At 41.7% G+C, this 24201-nt stretch overlaps 1 protein-coding gene across 4 annotated transcripts in view; it reads left to right on the forward strand.

Annotated features, from left to right (window-relative positions):
* The first annotated feature begins 10312 nt into the window (after positions 1–10312).
* Positions 10313–24201, forward strand: part of GSG1L (GSG1 like) — a 138027-nt gene continuing 124138 nt past the window's right edge. Inside the window, exon 1 of one of the 4 annotated variants that reach the window (XM_056534761.1) lies at positions 10313–10955. In XM_056534761.1, the coding sequence (XP_056390736.1) occupies positions 10649–10955 (307 nt within the window). In that variant the 5' untranslated portion in view covers positions 10313–10648. The remainder of the gene's footprint in view (positions 10956–24201) is intronic. The other 3 variants (XM_056534760.1, XM_056534759.1, XM_056534758.1) reach the window with 3 other exon arrangements.

The following is a 24201-nucleotide window of genomic DNA, read 5'->3' on the forward strand; positions in this document are numbered from 1 at the left end:
TTAGACTCACTGGACTTGTTCAGTTATTATTTCAGTGACGACTTTGTCAATCTAATGGTGGGGCAGACAAACCTTTACGCTCAACAGTTTCTCGCCTAACACCCAGAACCCCTTTTTGCTAGGCCCAAAGGATGAACCCCCATTAGTGCAGTCGAAATGAGGACCTTTTGGGGCCTCGTGCTACACATGGGCCTAGTCAAAAAACCCAGTGTCAGGCAATACTGTAGTAGGGACATCCTCTGCCAGACCTCACCCTATGTCTATGACACGGGGACCTCTTGAGGCCATACAGAAATGCCTGCATGTCCCCTCCAAGGTGATCCTGCGTATGACTGCCTGTAAAAATCAGGCTGGCCATTGATCACTTTGGGGCCAAATTTTTGGAGGCCTATGTACCCCAAAGGGAGGTCTCTATTGAAAAGTTTCTCATTAGTTTTAAGGGGAGACTAATCTCCCACCAATTCATTCTAACTAAGCGGGCAAGGTATGGTGTGAAACTCTACAAACTTTGCAAGTTTAGAGTGTATGAGAGACAGGATTTCCGTATTGAGCTCCCAGAATGTCCCCCCACTCTGGGAGTCAGCGGGAAACTTGTGTGGGACCTTTTGCACCCACGGCTGGATAAGGGTTACACCCTTTAGGTGGATAACTTTTATACCAGTATCCCTCTTTTCAAACCCCTTGGTGCCAGATCCATGTCCACTTGTGGGACCATGCGAAAGAATCGGAGAGGCCTCCTGACCTATCCCCTCTAGACACCTATCCCCAGGGGTGAGAGCATGGCCCTTATCAGTGAAAACCTGTTGCTGGTCAGGTATAAGGAAAAAAGGGATGTCCTTATGCTGACCAAAATTCATATTAACGACATCAGCCCTGTCCCTGTGCGAGGTACCACTACACCGGTCCTCATGCCTGATTATATCATGGTGTACAATCAGTATGTGGTGGGAGTTGATCTCTCGGAAAGAAGGGATGGTCCCAGAAAAAAATGCAGTGTTACAAAGGACACCCCCACTCAGTGCGAAACATGTGCCGATCTGCATTAAAGACTGCTTCATGGAGTACTAAATTTATAATCCTATTCCCCCCATTTAAATTTCCCATAATTTGACCCCAATGAACCAGTTCACAGTACATTGTCTTCCAAATTTTAAACCCATAAACCACAAAATCGCCCCAAAAAATAGGGTATTTTTTACAAAAATGGGTCATGGGTCACTGAGTTACTTGCATTGGGAGTTTGCATGTTGCCTTAAATGCGCAGTGCTCTCTTCCCACCTGAGCAGTATGTGCATTTGCAGACAACAGTTTAGGGACAGCCACACATAAAACATTCCCAGCATGGTGAATCAGAGCATAGGGTTTGGGGCGGGCATAATTTTTACTTTTAGCTATGCTCTGGGTCATCATTCTGGGTACATAGTTGGCATATCAGTAGGAAAATTGCAATTTTCATTTTCCCCAAACTACACTTCATCCATTCTGGAAAATAAATTTAGGGAATACCCGTGCGTTCAAAAGGTCCACTTCATTCCTATACAGATTCCTCAGGGGGAGTACTGTCTGTAATGGGGTAACATGTGAGTGTTTCTTTTTTTTTTTTCCCTCAGATTGTATGTAGCCGTCAGCTACATAGCTCTACGACTCTTGAGGCCTGTTGTGCATCCGCATGGCACCTAACATTCACATAGGGGGCATTTCCATACTCAGAAGCAATGGGAGGGGGGGTCAAAAAAAATTTGGGGGGGGAGGGGGCCTTTTCTCTTATTACCCCTTATGCAAATTAAAAATTTGGGGTAACACCAACATTTTTGTGGAAAAAACAAAAAAAATTTCACTATTATGCCCCATTGTTCCAAACACCTGTGAGGTGTAAATATTCACTGTACCCCTTGTTACGTTCCTTGAGGGGTGTAGTTTTTAAAATGATGGCACATGTGGGGAGTTTTGCTGTTCTAGCACCATTGGAGCTTTGTAAACGCACATGGCCCCCTGACTTCAATTCCAGCAAAATTCTCTCTCCAAAAGCCCAATAGCTCTCCTTCTCTTCTGAGCCCTGCTGTACACCCGCAGACCACTTTACATGGGGAAGAGATGGGGTTATAAATTTTGGGGGGCATTTTATCCTATTACCCCTTGTGAAAATGAGAACTTTGGGGTAACACCAGCATTTTAGTGAAAAAAAATAAAAATTTTCATTTTCACATCCCACAAAAAAAATTCTAACTCCTGTGGGGTGTTAAGCTGGGGGGAATTTTCTCCTATTTACCCCTTGTGAAAATACCAAATTTGGGGACAAAATAGCATTTTAGTAAAAAAATATAATCTAATTTTTCCATTGCACTTTAACAAATATTCTCCCGTTGAATTATTTTTATTTTTTTTAAATCAACTGGTACCAGAAAGTTAAACAGATTTGTAAATTACTTCTATTAAAAAATCTTAATCTTTCCAATACATTTTATGGACTGTATACTACAGAGGAAATGCTTTTCTTTTTGGATTTCTCTGATGTCATGACCACAGTGCTCTCTGCTGACCTCTGCTGTCCATTTTAGGAACTGTCCAGAACAGCATATGTTTGCTATGGGGATTTTCTCCTGCTCTGGACAGTTCAAAAAATGGACAGCAGAGGTCAGCAGAGAGCAATGTGGCCATGACATCAGAGAAATCCAAAAAGAAAATAATTTCTTCTGTAGGATATAGCCCCTAAAAAGTACTGGAAGGATTTTGATTTTTTAATAGAAGTTATTTACAAATCTGTTTAACTTTCTGGCACCAGTTGATTTAAAAAAAAAAAGTTTTCCACGGAAGTACCCCTTTAACCCCTTAACCCCTTAAGGACACATGACGTACTGGAACGTCATGTGTCCACTCCCGATCTATAACGCGGGGCCACGGCGTGGCCCCGCGTCATAGCGGTTCGGGCCCGGCCTCTAACAACGGCCGGGACCCGTGGCTAATAGCGCGCGGCATTGATCGCTGTGCCGCGCGCTATTAACCCTTTAGACGCGGCGTTCAAAGTTGAACGCCGCGTCTAAAGTGAAACCGAAAGCATGCCGGCTAGCTCAGTGGGCTGTTCGGGATAGCCGCGGTGAAATTGCGGCATCCCGAACAGCTGACAGGACAGCGGGAGGGCCCCTTCCTGCCTCCTCGCTGTCCGATCGCCGAATGACTGCTCAGTGCCTGAGATCCAGGCATGAGCAGTCATCCGGCAGAATCGTTGATCACTGGTTTCTTATGAGAAACCAGTGATCAACATAGAAGATCAGTGTGTGCAGTGTTATAGGTCCCTATGGGACCTATAACACTGCAAAAAAAAAGTGAAAAAAAAAAGTGAATAAAGATCATTTAACTCCTCCCCTATTAAAAGTTTGAATCACCCCCCTTTTCCAATAAAAAAAAAAACACAGTGTAAATAAAAATAAAAATAAACATATGTGGTATCACCGCGTGCGGAAATGTCCGAATTATAAAAATATATCATTAATTAAACCGCTCGGTCAATGGCGTGCGCGCAAAAAAATTCCAAAGTCCATAATAGTGCATTTTTTGGTCACTTTTTATATCATTTAAAAATGAATAAAAAGTGATCAATAAGTCCTATCAATGCAAAAATGGTACCGTTAAAAACTTCAGATTATGGCGCAAAAAATGAGCCCTCATACCGCCCCATACACGGAAAAATAAAAAAGTTATAGGGGTCAGAAGATGACAATTTTAAACGTATTAATTTTCCTGCATGTAGTTATGATTTTTTCCAGAAGTCCGACAAAATCAAACCTATATAAGTAGGATATCATTTTAATCGTATGGACCTACAGAATACATATCAGGTGTCATTTTTACCGAAAAATGTACTACGTAGAAACGGAAGCCCCCAAAAGTTACAAAACAGCGGGTTTTTTTTCAATTTTGTCGCACAATGATTTTTTTTTCCCGCTTCACCATAGATTTTTGGGCAAAATGACTGACGTCATTACAAAGTAGAATTGGTGGCGCAAAAAATAAGCCATCATATGGATTTTTAGGTGTAAATTTGAAAGAGTTATGATTTTTTAAAGGCAAGGAGCAAAAAACGAAAATGCAAAAACGGAAAAACCTCCGGTCCTTAAGGGGTTAAGGACCAAGCTTATTTTCACATTAAGGACCAGAGCATTTTTTTCACATCTGACCACTGTCACTTTAAGCATTAATAACTCCGGGATGCTTTTACTTATGAGTTTGATTCCGAGATTGTTTATTCGTGACATTTTCTACTTTAAGATAGTGGTAAATTTTCGACGATACTTGCATAATTTCTTGGTGAAAAATTCCAAAATTTAATGAAAAATTTGAAAATTTAGCATTTTTCTAAATTTGAAACTTTCTGCTTGTAAGGAAAATAGACATCCCAAATAAATTATATATTGATTCACATAAACAATATGTCTATTTTATGTTTGCATCATAAAGTTGACATGTTTCTACTTTTGGAAGACATCAGAGGGATTCAAACTTCAGCAGCAATTTTCCAATTTTTCACAAAATGTTCAAAAATTTTCAGGGACCAGTTCAGTTTTGAAGTGGTTTTGAAGGGCCTTTATATTAGAAATACCCCATAAATGACCCCATTATAAAAACTGCACCCCTCAGAGTATTCAAAAGGACATTCAGAAAGTGTGTTAACCCTTTAGGTGTTTCACAGGAATTGCAGCAAAGTGAAGGAGAAAATTCAAAATCTGCATTTTTTACACTCGCATGTTCTTGTAAACCCAGTTTTTGAAATTTTTACAAGGGGTAAAAGGATAGAAATCCCCCCCCCAAATTTTAACCCAATTTCTCTCAAGTAAGGAAATACCTCATGTGGATGTAACAATGGGATTTTGGAGAGTGAGTTTTTCTGAAATAGTTTTTTGGGGGCATGTCACACTTAGGAAGCCCCTATGGTGCCAGAACAGCAAAAAAAAAACACGTGACATACTATTTTGGAAACTACACCCCTCAAGGAACGTAACAAGGGGTAAAGTGAACCTTCACACCCCACAGGTTTTTGACGACTTTTCGTTAAATTTGGATGTGTAAATTAAATTTTTTTTTTACTAAAATGCTGATTTTCCTCCAAATTTTACATTTTTTACAAGGGATAATAGGATAAAATGCCCCCCAAAATTTGTAACCCCATCTCTTCTGAGTATGGAAATACCCCATGAGTGGACGTCAAATGCGAACTACAATGCTCAGAAGAGAAGGAGCCACATTTGGCTTTTGGAATTGTGCTGAAATGGTTTTTGAGGGGCATGTCACATGTAGGAAGCCCTTATGGTGCCAGAACAGCAAAAAAAAAAAAAACCTCACATGGCATACTATTTTGGAAACTGCACCCCTCAAGGAATGGAACAATGAGCCTTAACACCCCACAGGTGTTTGATGACTTTTCGTTAAAGTCTAATGTGTAAATGAAAAAAAAATTTACTGAAATGCTGTTTTTCCCCCCTAAACTTACCATTTTTACAAGAGGTAATAGGAGTAAATGCTCCCCAAAATTTGTAATCTCTTTCTTCTGAGTATGGAAATACCCCATATGTGGATGTAAAGTGCTCTGCGGGCGAACTACAATGCTCAGAAGAGAAGGAGGGACAATGGGATTTTGGAAAGAGAATTTGTTTGGAATGGAGGTCGGGGGTCATGTCCGTTTACAAACCCCCCCCCCGTGCTACCAGAACAAAGGACCCCCCCCCCCCCCCACATGTGACCCTATTTCGGAAACTACACCCCTCACGGAATGTAATAAGGGGTGCAGTGAGCATTTACAACCCACTGGCCTTTGATAGATCTTTGGAACAGTGGGCTGTGCAAATGAAAAATTACATTTTAAAACGACTGTTCAAAAAATCTGTCAGACACCTGTGGGGTGTAAATGCTCACTGTACCCCTTATTACATTCCTTGAGGGGTGTAGTTTCCAAAATGGGGTCACATGTGGGGGGTCCATTGTTCTGGCACTATGGGGGCTTTGTAAACACAAATGGCCTTCAATTCCAGACACATTCTCTCTCTCACCCGCAGAGCCCTTTACATCCAGATATGGGGTATTTATATACTCAGAAGAAATGGGGTTACAAATTTTGGGGGGCTTTTCTTCCTACTACCCCTTATGAAAATAAAAAATTTGGGATAACACCAGCATTTTAGTGACAAACATTTTTAAAAAATTTAGATTTTCACGTCCAACTTTAACGAAAATTCGTCAAACACCTGTGGGGTGTTAAGGCTCCCTATACCCCTTCTTACGTTCCGTGAGGGGTTTAGTTTCCAAAATGGGGTCACTTTTTTTTTGTGTTTATGTCAGAACCGCTGTAACGATCAGCCACCCCTGTGCAAATCACCTCAAATTTGCATGGTGCCAACACTCCTGAGCCTTCTTGTGCACCCGCAGAGCATTTTACGTCCACATATGGGGTATTTCTGTACTCAGAAGAAATTGCGTTACAAATTTTGGTGGTCTTTTTTTCCTTTTACCTCTTGTGAAAATGAAAAGTATGGGGCAACACCAGCATGTTAGTGTAAAAAATAAAATAAAGATTACAATAGCATGCTGGAGTAGACCCAAATTTCCCATTTTCATAAGGGGTAAAAGGAGAAAAAGCCCCCTAAAATTTGTTAGGAAATTTCTCCTGAGTACGGAAATACCCCATATGTGGCCCTAAACTGTTGCCTTGAAATATGACAGGGCTTCGAAGTGAGAAAGTGCCATGCGCATTTGAGGCCTAAATAAGGGATTTGCATAGGGATGGACCCGGATGCAAGAACTACACTTGCCTCCGATACCAAAAATACCCTATGGCCGTGTTTCCCAAACAGGGTGCCTCCAGCTGTTGCATGCCTGGAAAGTCAATCGCTGTCCGGCAATACTGGGAGTTTTCTGGCAACAGCTGGAGGCTCCTTCTTGGAAACAGTGTCATAACAAGAATTTTTTATTTGGGGGGGGGGGACTGTGTAGGGGTATGTGTATATGTAGTGTTTTACCCTTTATTTTGTGTAAGTGTAGTGTAGTGTTTTTAGGGTACATTCACATGGCGCGGGTCTACATCGAGTTTCCCGCTGGGATTTTGAGCTGCGGCGAAAAATTTGCTGCATCTCAAACCTGTAGCAAGAAACTCACTGTAGACCCCTGCCGGTGTGAGTGTACCCTGTACATTCACATGGGGGGGGGGGTGCAAATCTCCAGCTGTTGCAAAACTATCACTACCAGCATGCCCTTTGGCTGTCCGTGCATGCTGGGGATGAAGTTATGCAACAGCTGGAGGCACACTTGTTGCAAAACACAGAGTTTGTTACTTAGTGTTTCGCAACCAGTGTGCCTCCAGCTGTTGCAACTCCCAGCATATACGGTCTATCAGTGCATGCGGGGAGTTGTAGTTTGCCACAGCTGGAGGCACACTGGTTGCGAAACCCTAAGTTATTTAAGAAACTTCGCAACCAGTGTGCCTTCAGCCGTTGCAAAAACTACAACTCTCAGCATGCAGTGACAACTGAAGGGCATGCTGGGACTTGTAGTTATGCAACAGCTGGAGGCATACTACTAACACTCCCAGCATGTCCTTTAGCTGTCTGCGCATGCTGGTGGTTGTAGTTATGAAACAGCTGGAGGCACACTGGTTGCAAAACGCTGAGAATTTGCTACATCTGGAGGGCCACAGTTTGGAGACCACTGTGCAGTGGTATCCAAACGGTATCCCTCCAGATGTTGCAAAACTACAACTCCCAGCATGCCCAGACTGCCCAGGCATGCTGGGAGTTGTAGTTCTGCAACATCTGAAGGGCCAGATGTTACAGAACTACAACTCCCAGCATGCCTGGACTGTCTGGGCATGCTGGGAGTTGTATTTTGGCAACTCCTGGAACGCAGCAGTGAAGATCACTTACCGCTGATCTTTACTGCTGTGTCCGCCGCTGCCTCCGCCGGTCCCGGATTGCCTGTCCAGATCCCGCCGCCGGTCCCGCCGTGATCGTCGGTCCCAGCACCCTCCGCCATCTTCCCCCCTCTTTGCCCCGACATCCAGGGGCGGGCAGAGCGGGGATTTCAACTTTAACCTCCCGCCCCCCTCCTGCCTTTGGTCACTGTCACTAGTCCTAACAACCAATGGCAGGAGTTTAGGAGCGAGATGGCAGCTGCCACCTCACTCCTATTCCTCAGGATGATCGGGGCTGTCTCTGACAGTTCCAATCATCCCTATTTTCCAGGCGATCGGGTAACCAGAGACCCGATCAGCCCGGAACCCCGCAAGTCCTTGTCATTAGTCAGTCACTAACTGACTGACTAATGACAACGATCAGCAGCAGGGGACCAGTCTGATTGGTAGATAGTGTCATCGGTCCGTTGTTCAGAACAGCTGTAATGACGTTTCTATCACCATGGCAATGGACATGGTGATAGAAAATGTATAGGACGTTTATGAACGTCCATTTGCGCTAAGTCACAGAAAAAAATGGACGTTCAAAAATGTCCATTTGTGGGAAGGGGTTAAGGTTCATTTTACCCCTTGTTATGTTCCTTGAGGGATGTATTTTCCAAAACATGTTTATTTATTTTTTTATTTATTTTTTTGTGGTTCTAGCACCATGGTGGCTTCCTAAATGTGACATGCCTCTAAAATACCATTTCTGCAAAATTCGCTCTCCAAAAGTCCATTGTCGCTCCTTCCCTTCTGAGGCCTCTAGTGCACCCACAGAACACGTTATATCCACATATGGGGTATTTCCTTACTTGAGAGAAATTGGGTTACAAATTTGGGGGGGGCTTTTTCTCCTTAAACCCCTTGTAAAGTAAGAAAAAAATAATGCGGCTACAAGAACATGTTAGGTTAAAAAAGGGAGATTTAGAATTTTCTCCTCCACTTTGCTGCTATTCCTGTAAAATACCTAAGGGGGTAACACCTTTTCTGAATGTAATTTTGAATACTTTATATATAGTACCTTATATAATAATAGTTTTTATAAAGAGGTCCATTATGGGGGATTTCTACCATAAAGACCCTCAAATTTTCTTCAAAACTGAACTGGTCCTTGAAAAATTCAGATTTTGAAATTTCGTAAAAAAATTGGAAATTTGCTGCTAAACTTTAAAGCTTTCTAATGTCTTCAAAAAGTAATGTCAACTTTCTGATGCAAAGATAAAGTAGACATATTGTATATGTGAATCAAAACATTATTTTTTTGGCATATCCATTTTCCTTAAGAGTTTGAAAGTTCTTTGTGAAATTTCACAAAGAAATTATACAAGTATGGAAAAAATTACCACTAACATAAAGTAGAATATGTCACGAAAAAACTATCTCACAATCAGTATGATCAGTAAAAGCATTCCTGAGTTATTAATGCATAAAGTGACACAGGTCAGATTTGCAAAAAATGCTCTTGTCCTTAAAGGTGTTATCCAGCATAAGATGATTTTAGTACGTACCTGGCAGACAGTAATGGCCATGCTTAGGAAGGATCTGCGCTTGTCTTGGGCTAAATGGCTATGCTGTGAGATTACCATAACACTGTCACTAGCTTTCTGTGAACTTGTATTTCCTGTGTTCAGTTTTCTTGTTTGCCTACAAATCCCATGATACAATTTTCCTCCTTCCCACACATCAGCTACCCCACCCATTGAAACATAAATGAGCTGCAGATCTGTGGTTTTCAATCAGGGGTGTCTACAGCTGTTGCATTACTTTCAGATTGCTCTCTCCACCCATTGAAGCAGACAGGCTCCATGTCATCAGCTGACTAGTGAGTCAGGTCTCGACCGCATTGCAAGCTGGGAAAAATCTGAGACAGCAGTCATTTTGCATGCTGTTAAAAATAAATATTGGGATGAAAATCACATAAGAATTGTGAGAAAACCGCCACACACAGGTAAAGAGACTATATTATGAACTACACTAACTTTACATAGTCAAATAAAAAAAATCCTGGAATACCCCTTTAAGGTCAAAATGGGCTTTGTCCTTAAGGGATTAAGTGAATAATAATAATTATTATTTTTATTATTATTATTATTTATTATATAAACAGAATAGTAAACAAAAACATGAATAATTGTATGTGTTAATTAATTTGCTCTTTATATATGTAGATTGTTATCTTTTATTTTATTTATAAAACAATCCTTATTTTGACAGGAAGTGCATTCATTCTGCCGCGACCGGACTGATCCTTATTATCAATGCATTGTGTCTATTCAGAATACAGTGTTTAAAAAACAAGCCGTGCGTTGTGTGACTTCATTCTTTATTTATATTCTAACTAGGCTACAATGACAATGAAACCAATCAGCCTGCAGGTGTCTCCCATTGGAGGCTTTCCAGACCTCCAAATATCATGTGCTCATGTTAACAGATTTTAACTCAGCATCCCTGCTTCCTGAGAGGCAGAGCACATATGATCTTATCAGCACACTGTGACATCTTTAGGTAGCTGGAGTGCACGACTTGGCTTCTCATCTGCAGCACGTTTACAACTGCACAACAGTGTCATACTGGTGGCTAAATGTTCTTTTCATCCTTGTCGCAGCTTAGTTGGAAAGTGGATTTGCATATATGTTCGGAAGACGGGAAACCGAACTAAAAGGGTTTCTGCATCAGCATTCCAACTGCATGTCATTTGGGCATGGGTGAATAATGAGGAAATCAAAGAGAAGACACAGAGCCCTGCTTGCTGTGTGTTTGAACTTAGTAGCCCTTTTGTTTTCTACTACAGCTTTCATTACAACGTACTGGTGCGAGGGGACACAGAGGGTGCCTAAGCCAAACTGTGCGAAAGGCAAAAAGACAAACTGTATCAACTACAATGGGGATGATGAGAGTCATAACCAGAGCAACTCGAATGTGGTTCACTACAGCTGGGAGACGGGGGATGACAGGTTTCTGTTCAGATACTTTCACACTGGGATATGGTACTCCTGCGAGGAAAATATTAATGGATCTGGTAAGTTGATATACCTTCATTTTATTGCTACTGTCACTTGCATCCGGCTCATCGAAACGCTGTTCTTGCATTGAATATTGCTTAAAATTCTGCTAAGGATAAACCCTGGAAAGCTGTTTGCACATCTGTCCTGTTTTATTGTAAATGTGGGGGTTTGAATAATTTATTGTGTGATTTGGTATATCTATATATACATATATAGTGTAGTATAGTATATTGCACCGATTAACCTAAGGACCTCAAGGTGAAGCTTGAGGGAATAGGTATCTTCTCCTGTTGCCTGTTGCTGGAGTGCCGTCTGATTGGTAATTGCTTCATCACACCTATGGATCATTCATGAAATAAGAAGAATACGACTCCACTCAACAAATCAGCTTTATGTTCTATTAAAAATGTAAATGAGCCCCAATTTACCAGAAAATAAATTCAGGAACAATGTAAAAAGGGGCTGACAAGAAGCGAGCGGATACTGAGTTTATTTTATTTTGTTAATGTCAGCTCTATTTCCATCAGCCATAAATTACGATAAGGTCTACGAATGTAATTACATTACAGAGACCTGGTGTTATAATTCACCTATAGACAGACCAATCTAATTCTGCTTAAAATAAATAAATAAAAGTTTGCCAATGGAAAGTGATCGATTGCTGCCAGACTTGTGAAATCTCCAACAAATGAACTTATAGAAATGGGTTGAATTTTATGCATATTTTACACCCTAATCCAACGCAGGGTTGCGACTGTCAGTAAATATTTTCAATGTCCGTAAAAATAAGGCGGCCATGATTTATTTTTTTGTTTTATGTACCTTGTTCAGGTTAATAGCTATTATTTTAATATTCATGGCATGTGCTGCTAATGTGTTTATATCAGTGCTCTAAACTATATACTCAGATTTCTTATATTTTTTTTTATTATTCATTATGGTTTTTCCAATGTAAAACATTTTGGCTGTCCGTGCACAAGTTAGTTTGGCAACACTGTTCCAACATGTTAATTTGTGTGAGTTTTATAGGCTTACATGGTACATCTTTAGTTAGCTAGTTATTTAAGATTGTAATTTTATGAATGCTATACAACTATGGAGCATATAGTAAACCTTCCTCCAACTCTGCTGTCTGTAATGAAAAACCCTATGTAACCCCCCCCCCCCCTCCCAGGATAAGTTCTAAAAAATCTTGCAACAGGATAAGTTCTAAAAATTCTTGCAACAGAGATGAGCGAACCTACAGTAAATTCGATTCGTCACAAACTTCTTGGCTCGGCAGTTCATGACTTATCCTGCGTAAATTAGTTCAGCCTTCAGGTGCTCCGGTGGGCTGGAAAAGGTGGATACATTCCTAGGAAAGAGTCTCCTAGGACTGTATCCACCTTTTCCAGCCCATCGGAGCACCTGAAAGCTGAACTAATTTATGCAGGAAAAGTCATCAACTGCCGAGCCGAGAAGTTCGTGACGAATCGAATTTACTGTTCGCTCATCTCTAGTCCCTAGCCAAAAGTTTAAGGGCTCCTTCTCTTTTTCATACAATATTGTTTTAGAGGCTTACAGAAAGTCTTGCAGACTATTTTTATATAAATTGATTAGTGTCCCTTTAAGTGTTATTTATTCCATTATATGGTATACTATGGCAGGAGACTTCAATGGTAATGAGTGCAGGACCTCAAGCAGAAAAGACAGCTGGGGCACACTTTTCTGGCCTGGTCTTGAAAGTAACATTGACACCTGCGGTGCGCTCTGTCTTCCAGCTGGCCAGGCTTCATATGCTCCATGTCCTTTATGGGGTTTCCAAAATCAGTAAAACGGATCTGAACACAGATGGCAAAGAAGATATATAACTGACATAGGCTGAACCGCTGCCTAGCAAGGCATGTATATGTTCAGATTTTTCACTTATATATACATTAACAATATACCTTTTAATATGTGAAAAATTGTGAAGTTGTATAATACCATTTACAAAGTTTATTTTTGTCATATGGCTATCTTTTTATGCACAATGGTCTTGATTCTACAGCCTCACCTTCAGACTACTGACAAGTAGGAACAGCCTCATTTAATAGAAAAAGTGTCTATACTTACTACATAATACCTATGAAAGGAGGGTCCAAATCAGTCCACAACCTATTGTATGTAAATGGAAAACTCTTACTAATACCAAACAATCTACAATATATTACGAGCAGTCACAACGTCGGACCCATCTCAATAAAATGGTCCTAACCTTCCAAAGTCCCATCAAATATACAAAGTTGGTAAATGTGAAGGCATGAACTCCGTGAATCCATACTTGGTGATAAATATGTATGCATTGTCCTTATTGATATAAATGGGAAAGGAAGAGGCTGTTATGTTAAACAGCCATACATGTCGGGTGTTTTACATCCAATCCTGAATAGCTCATATCAGGAGGTATTTGTATATATATATATATATATATATATATATATATATATATATATATATATATATATATATAAAAAGAAGAAAATAATAATAATATATATATATATATATATATATATATATGTCTACAAGACAAGAGATAGGGAAAAGCAGCACAACCACAAGTTGCTAGATGATGTCGGGTGCAAGCAGGACAAGGGACGAGGTCACAGACCCCAAAAAACTTCTATTCAAGTAATCCATCAGCACTCCAATGTTGTGAAAACCAAAATAGTTTATTCATCTGTATCTGTGTGACGTTTTGGCTACCCACTTGTAGACATTTTATTGCTTGAAATTGACTATAAGTTGGTAGTCGAAACGTCGCACAGACACGGGGGAATAAACTATTTTGGTTTTTCACAACATCGGAGTGCTGTTGGATTACTTGAATATATATATATATATATATATATATATATTCTTGCCTCAGTAGACATAAGACTGGAGTTTGTCTGGGAGTGACTGAAGGTTCGGAAGATAAAGTCACTCCCATAATCCAGTTCTGGTGTCTGTTGCAGTTCTTAACCTGATCTCACAGGTGTGAGTGAGCACTGCCAGGAGTTGCAGCATGTCTGTGGTATGTTGTATATTGATTCACTGCACCAAGTTTTGGGTAAGAAGCTCAAAAGTTTATGTTTATGTAAAGACCCTGATGTGATGGATGTTTAAAGGGGTACTCTGGTGGGAAAAAAAAATCATATCAACTAGTACCAGAAGGTTAAACAGATTTGTAATTTACTTTTGTATAAAAATCTAAATCCTTCCACTACTTATCAGCTGCTGTATACTAGAGGGGAAGTTGAGTTGTGCTTTTCTGTCTGATCACAGTGCTCTTTGCTGACACCTTTGTCCATGTCAGGAACTGTCTGGAGCAGGAGAGGTTTGTTTTTATCCTTTATATAAAATAGGGCCAGGGATTATTGATAGGATTCAGATTATAGGATTCAGGTTCTTATCTGCTGAAACATTCTATGTTATGGGGATTTGCTCCTACTCTGGACAGTTCCTTACACAGACAGTGGTGTCAGCAGAGAGCACTGTGGTCAGACTGAAAAGAACTTCGCAACCTCTGTAGTATACAGCAGCTGATATGTACGTACTGGAAGGATTAAATGGGCACTCTCATTGAAACAAATTGTTGCTATTTCACCAGAGTACCCCTTTAAGTTTCTGTTATACCATCTGCTGCCAGTGAAACTTTTTGCTGTATGTGAATTATTAAACAAACCCAAGATCACTGAACTGTGACACCTGTCTCTTTGGTCTGTTTACTTCCTGGCAAGCCATTTGAAGAGTTCTGTTCTACAATATAAATATATATATATAAAGGGAACACTTAAACAACACAATGTAACTCCAAGTCAATGACACTTCTGTGAAATCTCACTGTCCACTCAGGAAGAACACTGATTGACAATCAATTTCACATGCTGTTTTGCAAATGGAACAGACAACAGGTGGAAAGTATAGGCAATTAGCAAGACAGCCCAATAAAGGAGTGGTTCTGCAGGTGGGGACCACATACCACTTCTCAGTTCCTATGCTTCCTGGCTGATGTTTTGGTCACTTTTGAATGCTGTTGGTGCTTTCAGTCTAGTGGAAGCATGAGACGGAGTCTACCACCCACACAAGTGGCTCAAGTAGTGCAGCTCATCCAGGATGGCATATCAATGCCAGCTGTGGCAAAAAGGTTTGCTGTGTCTGTCAGCGTAGTCTCCAGAGTATGGAGGTGCTACCAGGAGACAGAACAGCACATCAGGAGATGTGGAGGAGGCTGTAGGAGGGCAAAAACCCAGCTGCAGGACCGCTACCTGTACCGCTACCGTACCTCTACTTTTGTGCAAGGATGAGCAGGAGGAGCAAGAGCCCTGTCAAATGACCTCCATGTTCATTTGTCCACTCAAGCTGTCAGAAAAAGACTCCATGAAGGTGGTATGAGGGCCCGATGTCCACAGGTGGGGGTTGTGCTTACAGCCCAACACCGTGCAGGACGTTTGGCATTTGCCAGAGAACACCAACATTGGCAAATTTGCCATTGGAGCCCTGTGCTCTTCACAGATGAAAACAGGTTCACACTGAGCACATGTGACGGACGTGACAGAGTCTGAAGACGTAGTGGAGAATGTTCTGCTGCCTGCAACATCCTCTAGCATGACCAGTTTGGTGGTGTGTCAGTAATGGTGTGGGTGGCATTTCTTTGGGGGTCTGCACAGCCCTCCATGTGCTTGCCAGAGGTAGCCTGACTGCCATTAGGTACCAAGATGAGATCCTCAGACCCCTTGTGAGACCATATGCTGGTGTGGTTGGCCCTGGGGTCCTCCTAATGTAAGACAATGCTAGACCTCATGTGGCTGGAGTGTGTCTGCAGTTCCTGAAAGAGGAAGGCTAAGGACTGGCCCGCCTGTTCCCCAGACCTGAATCCGATTGAGCACATCTAGGACATCATGTCTCTCTCCATCCACCAACGCCACATTGCACCACAGACTGTCCGGGAGTTGGCGGATGCTTTAGTCCAGGTCTGGGAGGACATCCCTCAGGAGACCATCCGCCACCTCATCGGGAGCATGCCCAGGCATTGTAGGGAGGTCATATGGGCACGTGGAGGCCACACACACTACTGAGCCTCATTGTGACTTGTCAAAGTTGGATCAGCCTGTAGTGTGGTTTTTCACTTTGATTTTGAGTGTGACTCCATATCCAGACCTCCATGGGTTGATAAATTTGATTTCCATTGATAATTTTTGTGTGATTTTGTTGTCAGCACATTCAACTATGTAATGTATTAGTTCATTCATTCAGATCTAGGATGTGTTATCTTAGTGTTCCCTTTATTTTTTGAGCAGTGTATGAAAGCATGTACTGTATATGTTTGGGAACAATCTATTGGCTTAGCTTCAAATATTTTTTTTTTAAATTATGTTTTCAATTGTTTAGTTTTTGGTATCTAATACAAACTGCTGCATCTATATCAACTAGGTTGTATCTTTTTGCTTTTCCCACAGTAATTATTTGAGCGTTCATAGCTGAAATAGCTACGGACCATTACATCTAAAATGCTGAATTTTATATGAAACAAAATAGTTATAATTTATGTCATGTATTACGGGAGTTTAGTTTTTAACAAGACTAATTATGTTGTCATGTTGTTTACGCAGCTTTGGGTTGGATGTTTTTAATACAGTGTTCAATAAAATCTACCTATTATGTAAATGTTTACTTTCCTTAAAATGTGGCCATATAAGACTAGGTTTATTTTGTGTTTCCATCACAGGTATACATTGGCATCCCACTGAGAAGGAGATCTCACTTCTACTTAGGTTTGCCACCTGGCCATTATTTTGGCCACCCTGCCAGTATTTTTATATTAAAAATACCAGCAATGCAATGGCCTGTATTTATACAACTAATCCTCCAATTCCCGGAATGTTGCACCATAACTTATACCAGTGTTTCCCAACCAGAGCACCTCCAGCTGTTGCAAAACTACAACTCCCAGCTGGGAGTTGTAGTTTCACAACAGCTGGAGGAAACACTGACCTTATAGTCCAACATGCTGGGAGTTGTAGTTTTCATTTGAGGCAGCTGCTGAGCCACAGGCTGTATCAGGGCATGCTGGAAGTTGTAGTTAGTAACTAACTGCAACTCCCGAATTTAATTTAAAAAAAAAAGCGATCAAAAAGTCACATCAAAACAAAAATGGTAATGTTAGAAACTACAGATTGGGGGGCAATAAAAATGAGCCCTCATACAGGTCCATATAAGGAGAAATAAAAAAGTTATAGGGGTCAGAATGGGACAAAATTTCCCCCACACGTGTATCCTGTGATGTCACGCATATATAATTAATTATGAACATTAGCATAGCCAGTATTTTTTTGCTGGTGGCAACCTTACTTATTCTGTGCTGGGGAGCAAAAGACACCTTTCATTTCAATAGCCTAATGGAGTCACCTAGTGACTCCCTTCAAGCTGTATACACTATTTTGAGAAGACTGGACGATGCACCAAACCACACGTTTGAGTCAGCTTAAAATAGCATATACAGACCTAATGACTCAGTTTGGGCCATTGAAATGAATTACATGTTCTCCGCTAGAGTATACACCAGCAAGCAGTTCTTGGCAAGATGATGATAGATTTCTGTGATGGTGCACTAAACACATCATGAACCTAACCTTATTTTTGATCTCTTTCCAGTTCTACAACATCATGGGGGCATTCAAACCAGGTTTTTGCAATACAGCAGTAGAATCCAGTGGGGGAATTAAAAAACCATGCCGCACCCTATTCATTTGAATGAGCCGGATGTAGCTAGGTAGTGACTCTGGTCGGCTAATTTTTGGACTGTATCCGGTTTTGCTGCTGGACTGAAAACCGTTGTCTGCCATGGATCCGGCGGAGATACAGCAGTAGTTGGATTATTAATTCTCCAGCTGGATCTGGCTTCTGTATTGCAAAAATGGGGTGTGAATGCACTTTAACAAATCAGCAGTTCTATTCTTAAAGGGGTATTCCAGGAAGAAACTTTTTTTTTTAGATTTCAACTGGCTCCAGAAAGTTAACCATATTTGTAAATTACTTCTATTAAAAAATCTTCCAATAATTATCAGCTGCTGAAGTTGAGTTGTTCTTTTCTCTCTGGCAACAGTGTTCTCTGCTGACATCTCTGCTTGTCTCGGAAACTGCACAGAGTAGAAGAGGTTTGCTATGGGGATTTGCTTCTACTCTGGACAGTTCCCGAGACAAGTGTCATCAGAGAGAACTTAGACAGAAAAGAACAACTCAACTTCAGCAGCTCATAAGTACTAAAGGGATTAAGATTTTTTAATGGAAGTAATTTACAAATCTGTTTAATTTACTGGAGCCAGTTGAGATATATATATATATATATATAAACAAGTTTTTTTTCCTGGATAACCCCTTTAATCACTCCCTTGGGGATGGGGGGGGGGGACTAAAGATGTAGAAGCCTGGTATTCTTGCTTCCCATCAGACCCAGGGGAAACTAAAAGGTGTACTCTGACCTTAGACAAGATGACTGATCGTGGGGGGTTACGGCCGCTGGGACCCCCTGCAATCTCCAGGCCGGCTCCACAGTGTTCTGCTGTGTTCGTGACGTCACACCACGCCCCCTCCATTCATGTCTATGGGAGGGGGCGTGACATCCCGTGATCAGATATATTATCCCTGTACTTTGGATAGGGGATAAGATGTCTAGGGGCAAATTACCCCTTTAAACCTCTTTATGTCCTAAGATTGCTCCATTGCTTATTTTTGGTTTAGCTTCTTATTCCTCTTTGATTAAGTTCTCTTAGAGTTTCCCTAAGTCCATGTGCACATTGGCATAATTTATCAATGCACAAAATGTCTGAAAATTGCAAAAAAAAATCTGCCTTTTGGAACAATTTACATCCTTTTATTGCATTATGGATAAAGCAAAACAATAGCCAACATTCTTTTTATGACATTTTGGGACATATACATCCATATATATGCACCAAATTATTGCCAAAATACAGCTGAATTCTGTGGCATAAACAGCCCAAAAGAAGTCCCTTGCACTAACTTTTACATAACAGGTATAGACCTGAAATTAAACTGTGTGGGAATGAAGACATGTTTTCCTACTGAATTGGAATGGGGGTAACTGAGTTACATGTGTGTAACTTACAATTTCTCTGCATTATATGTCTGCCATTACATAGACCAAAGGGCTGAAACCAGTTCAGTGTGATCAAGCACAGGCTATACTGCAGACCAGCCTCTCTGCTCTCTGCTAGGTCACCTGTGAAAAAGCTTAGGCCTAGTCAGAAACTGGTTTCAAGCAAAAGCATGCAACAACAAAAAAAAATTACGTCCAATTGCTGGAATTTACCCAGAGGCAGATCTAGGTCAGATCACAGTGATCTAGATACTATAGAGCATTCAGGAAGGTTTTTCCCAAGACTGTCTCCAATTTGTGCTGAGAGAGAGACAAATGATCTTCAAGTATCCTGTTTTCTGCTTCAGAAAGGAGAACAGTTTATTCAAAAGTGGAAAACTTGCAAGGAAAGCTGAGCAAGGATCCTTCTGCTTACTGTAAATTCTTAGTGGGCTTCCAGCTGGAGTAAGTCTGTTGCATGGCTGTCACATTGCAAATTACTTTAGTGTATGCTCTTTGATAGGGTATCATGCTGCAAACCGTGTGTGAAGTCTTTGAAGTATTTGTACCAAAGTAAACCAACCTGTGCAGGCTGCCTGCAGATGAGTTTAACCTAATTGGACTGTTTTACTAATAAAATCAACCCCTTCCAGGGGGAACCGGCTTTGGAGTGGGATTCTGACTTGCCAAGGTGGCACTTTATTTAGGACAGAACTTCTCCCGCTGCAGGCCTATCGTTCCCTTCTGTGCACTGACATGCAGTGGCTACTTTAAGAGCTATGGCTTCTGGCCAGCAACTACTGCTTTTAAAGTGGTAGAGGGCACCACACTTGAGGGCTTTAAATGGATTGACAGGCTGCAGGGGGGAGGGGGGTGCAGCCAGACTGCCAGCAAGTAACTGACTTGCCAGTGCTGAAGGAGGAGATGACCCCCAGGACCTTGGCGTATATTTAGCATGACACTGACCACTGCCTGCAGATTGGAAAGGGAGCACAGCTGCAGGGGGACAGGGAGACAGCCCTCATGTTTCTGAGCAAGGCTGAGTGGCTATACCCAAGCCCCGAAATCTGAGGTGAGAAGAGCAGCCTGTTCTTTCTGAGGAGATGTGACAGCTCAGGCTGTATATACTGTGTATAGGGGGGAAAGGGCCACAGGGCCACAGCATAGGGTGTGCACAGAGTGGGGGGCCAGAAGGATGCTTAACCCACCAGAAAATGCTCATTAACCCGGGGGTGCCAAAGCAGCTATCCTCACTCCTGCTTTCTCATACAAACAGGGAACAAGGAGATGTCAGCAGCTCTTACCAGACAGCTGTGATGGCTCCATCTAATGACTTCCTATCAGATTGTTTTGCTGGGAGCAGGACATGACTGTGGGGGGGGGGGATTGTTTAGGTGCTGCACCTCCCTACACAGAAGATTCCGCTGCCAGTCCTCACATGCTGCACCTTCTCTTCTGTGCTCAGTACTGGGAAGATGCCTGCAACCATTTGTGTATCTATCTATCTATCTACATCATATCTATCTTTCCATCTATCTACCTCATATCTATCTATCAAAACCACTGGCCAAAGCCAATAGCCTGCAGCAGCAATCGCAAGGCTATTAACCCTTTAGATCCTGGGACCTTAAAGGGGTCCTCCGCCACAAACATCTTATTCCCTATCTAAATGATAGGGGATAAGATGTTAGATTGCGGGGGTCCCGTGGCTGGAGACCCCATCAATCTCTGGCACGGCACCCCATCATTCGGCGCACGGAGCAAACTCCGTTCCGTGCCTGATGCGACCGCCACGCTTCCTCGATTCACTTCTATGGGAGGAGGCGTGATAGCCGTCTCGCCTCCTCCCATAAAAGTGAATGGAGGGGGGGTTGGCGTGACATCAAGAATGCGGAAGCTGCCAGCTACCGCGTTCCTGGCGACGCCGCTGCTGACACTGAGATTGCAGGGGGTCCCTTTTGGATAGGGGATCAGATGTTTGCTGCGGAGTACCCCTTTAAGCCAGTAAAATACTGGTGCCAGTCCTTTACTAAAGCAATGCAATCGTGGGGTTCCCGATCAGATGACATGATGGATGAAGGGTCGCTTCATACACCAGAAAAATATTTATAAAAGACGATCAAAAAGTCCCATAAAAATTAAAATAAGACATAATACCTTTTTTTTTTTTTTTTGCCCCACAAATAGCTTCACCATACCTTTTGTGGTAAAATGAATAATGTCTTCACAAAGTTCAATTTGTCCTGCAAACCTCAAGCCTTCATTTGGGTCTGTAGATGCTAAATTAAAATAGTTGTTGATATTTGAGGAGGAAAAAATGGAAACATACAACCAAAATAACTATATGGTTAAGGGGTTCATTTAAGTGTGAGAAGCATATTTACAGACTGCTAAAGAGAAATGTGATGCAAATCAGTCTGAAGTCTTGTAACTTGTCACTCGGTGCTATAGAGCAGTGGTTCTAAACCTGGGGTACAAGTACCCCAAGGGGTTCTTAGCAGTTCTCCAGGGGGTACTTGAAAAAAAATCAGTAATGGCAGCCACAGCCACTGGTTACTGGTCTGGACCACTTTGAAAGAAATGATAGGCTGTCGTCACTGCACCTAGGAGCGAAGCAGGAGGACAGCAAAGTGGAAGCGCAGGCTGCTGTGGGCAGTAACTACCATCAGCTTTGTTGCTCCACTGCCCCTGCAGACCAGGGACCTACTGCTATGAGCCATAACAATTGGTCCCCAGACCAGAGGAGCAGTGGAACACCAAAGCGGGACAGTATGGTGGCCTACAACTATATATGGGGGAAGTTTGGGTGCCTAAAGCTATATTGTGGGGCACAGAGGGGGCCTAACAACTTTATGGGGAAGCAAAACGGGTACTATTACTGTGTGTGAGAATAAACATGGGGATTGTACTGCAGAAAGGAGCCTAAAATAAAACAACTCTGGTTAGAGAAGACGTCACCTGTAAATCGGGGGACTGGGGAGATAGGGAGAGGAACAGGGGGCCTGTTATAGAGGAAAGTAAACCATATGAATTATACTATAATCATTACAAAATGTATCTAATATGGGGGTACAATTTATTGGGAATGGGCTGTCAAGGGGTACTCAGGCAAAAAAGGTTGAGAACCACTGCTATAGATTGCTTACATTATCTGGATTCTGCACAGTAGACTTCAGAAAAGCTGCATTTTGGGTTTCATGTAACAGTTATGTCTGGAGTATCATTGCTGCACATAATATCACGGGTACATCCCCAGAAATCTCACCACATGTACGGTGGTACAAGAACTCTGCATTCTGTCCAAGACCTCCTATTGGCTAAAATTGCACAGGCTCACAAGGGGTTAGCCAGACCACCCTGCTACACGTGAGATTGCCATATGTTCTACCTGAGTGAATAAAACCCATAGCTAACCTGAAATATTAGGCTCCTGCTCTTTGTGGGTACGACATGAGTAGCACCTGCATATTACCAATAATTGCCAGAACCTAAATGCAGCTTGAAACAATGGCAACTCCAGGTTAAGTTCACAATACAAGGTATAAACCAAACACAAACCACAGCTGCATATGGTGCGTAAGAGTTTCTTTCCAGTAAGTAAATTTACATTTTGCAGTCCAATTAATATCAATGTGATTGCTTAGGTTTCTCAATTTAGTAAATTTCTCTAGTGAGATGCCCTTGAATGTGAATTGATGGCAGCCGAAGGCATGAAGAATTGCATTATCAGCAAATAGCTTTCTACAAACTGAACGGAGGAAATGTTGGTACTGTGCAGGGTCAGATCTAAATATTAAATACAGGATGTACTCATAGACATACATTGCAGTTGTTACAAATTAAAGGGGATGTATCGCATATATTTTCATACTAATTCAGACAAGATACTGATGTAGTGTCCCAGCACCAGAGGCTGTCCTGTTGCTTCAGACTGCTTCGGGCAGCCCAGCAGCATTGGCATTGAGCCCACTGAAAGACTTTTGGTTATATTAATTATATTTAGCACTTATTATTTATTTTTTACTTTGTCTTTAAGCAGAGGAGCAGTGTACCCCATGTGACCCTGCCTGCCAACAGGAATCCCTAAATTCTTCCCCATATAGTTTATGGGGGTAAGGAGTTGCCCCAGTTGAGCTCACAGTTGACTCTGAGCAAGTATGGTAAAGGTATAAGGTGTGTTGTGTTCTCTAAGGGAAGGCCCAGATCAAATCTACTTTATCCGGTCATTCTGCAAGGATCACACGCATGGTGATCATGTTCATGCCCTGGTGGAGAAATCTACAAGACCTTGACAGAACCCTAGCTACTAGGATCAATCTTTCAAGTCTTTCAAGTCAGTATCAGTTTATTGGGTGAAAGCACCACAAGTACAAGCAAGGCAACAGGGCTCCCAAGGGGTTAAGCTGTATCCTCTCACTCTGCACCATACTGTCTGTGTAATACCATCGGCACCCTGCTCAGTAAAGACAGTTATCCGTAACCTGATGTCGGTGTGTTCCTTTACTCCTGTGTCTGGCCCAGGAGAAGCTGTCTCCAACCTTGTACTGTGTATAGGCTAACAGTGCCCTGGCATCACAAAGTGATAAGGTATTTCCCTACACCACCATTGGCTACCCCACTGAAACATGTATTTTTATTCATGATTATTTCTATATTGCTATAGATGTTGTAAATAGCTGCAGAGATATGTGTAACAGCAACCACATGGACCATAGAAACCTGTGTGCTGATGAAAACTCATTGACTCCTGTGGGAGAGTTCTCTAGACATACTCTGTGACTTGTATCCGCCTCGCACTCATGTACGCAGATCAGCTACTATTACAGCCTGCTCTAGTGGGGAAGCCCATTTCTTAGATATATGGTCACTATTGACAGTGGAATATTAAAGGTTAAATACAACCCAAAAGAAACAAGAGATAACTACATTAAGGTGCACACCTGTATGTATAAGTAACAAATACAATAATATTTATTAATAATGAAAAACACCTACAGAAATCAGTATAAAAGGCATAAAGAAAATAAAGAAAATTAAAACAAAGGAAAAGGGGATTAGAGAAACCCCCAAACCCTCTCCAATAGCACCTTTTCCCCTTTTACAACAAATTATTCAATCGGTCTGTCTTCAAGGAGAACGCCGGCTTCACACGGTGCAGG

Source organism: Hyla sarda, chromosome 8 (genome assembly GCF_029499605.1).
Source record: "Hyla sarda isolate aHylSar1 chromosome 8, aHylSar1.hap1, whole genome shotgun sequence".
Classification (NCBI taxonomy): Eukaryota; Metazoa; Chordata; class Amphibia; order Anura; family Hylidae; genus Hyla; species Hyla sarda.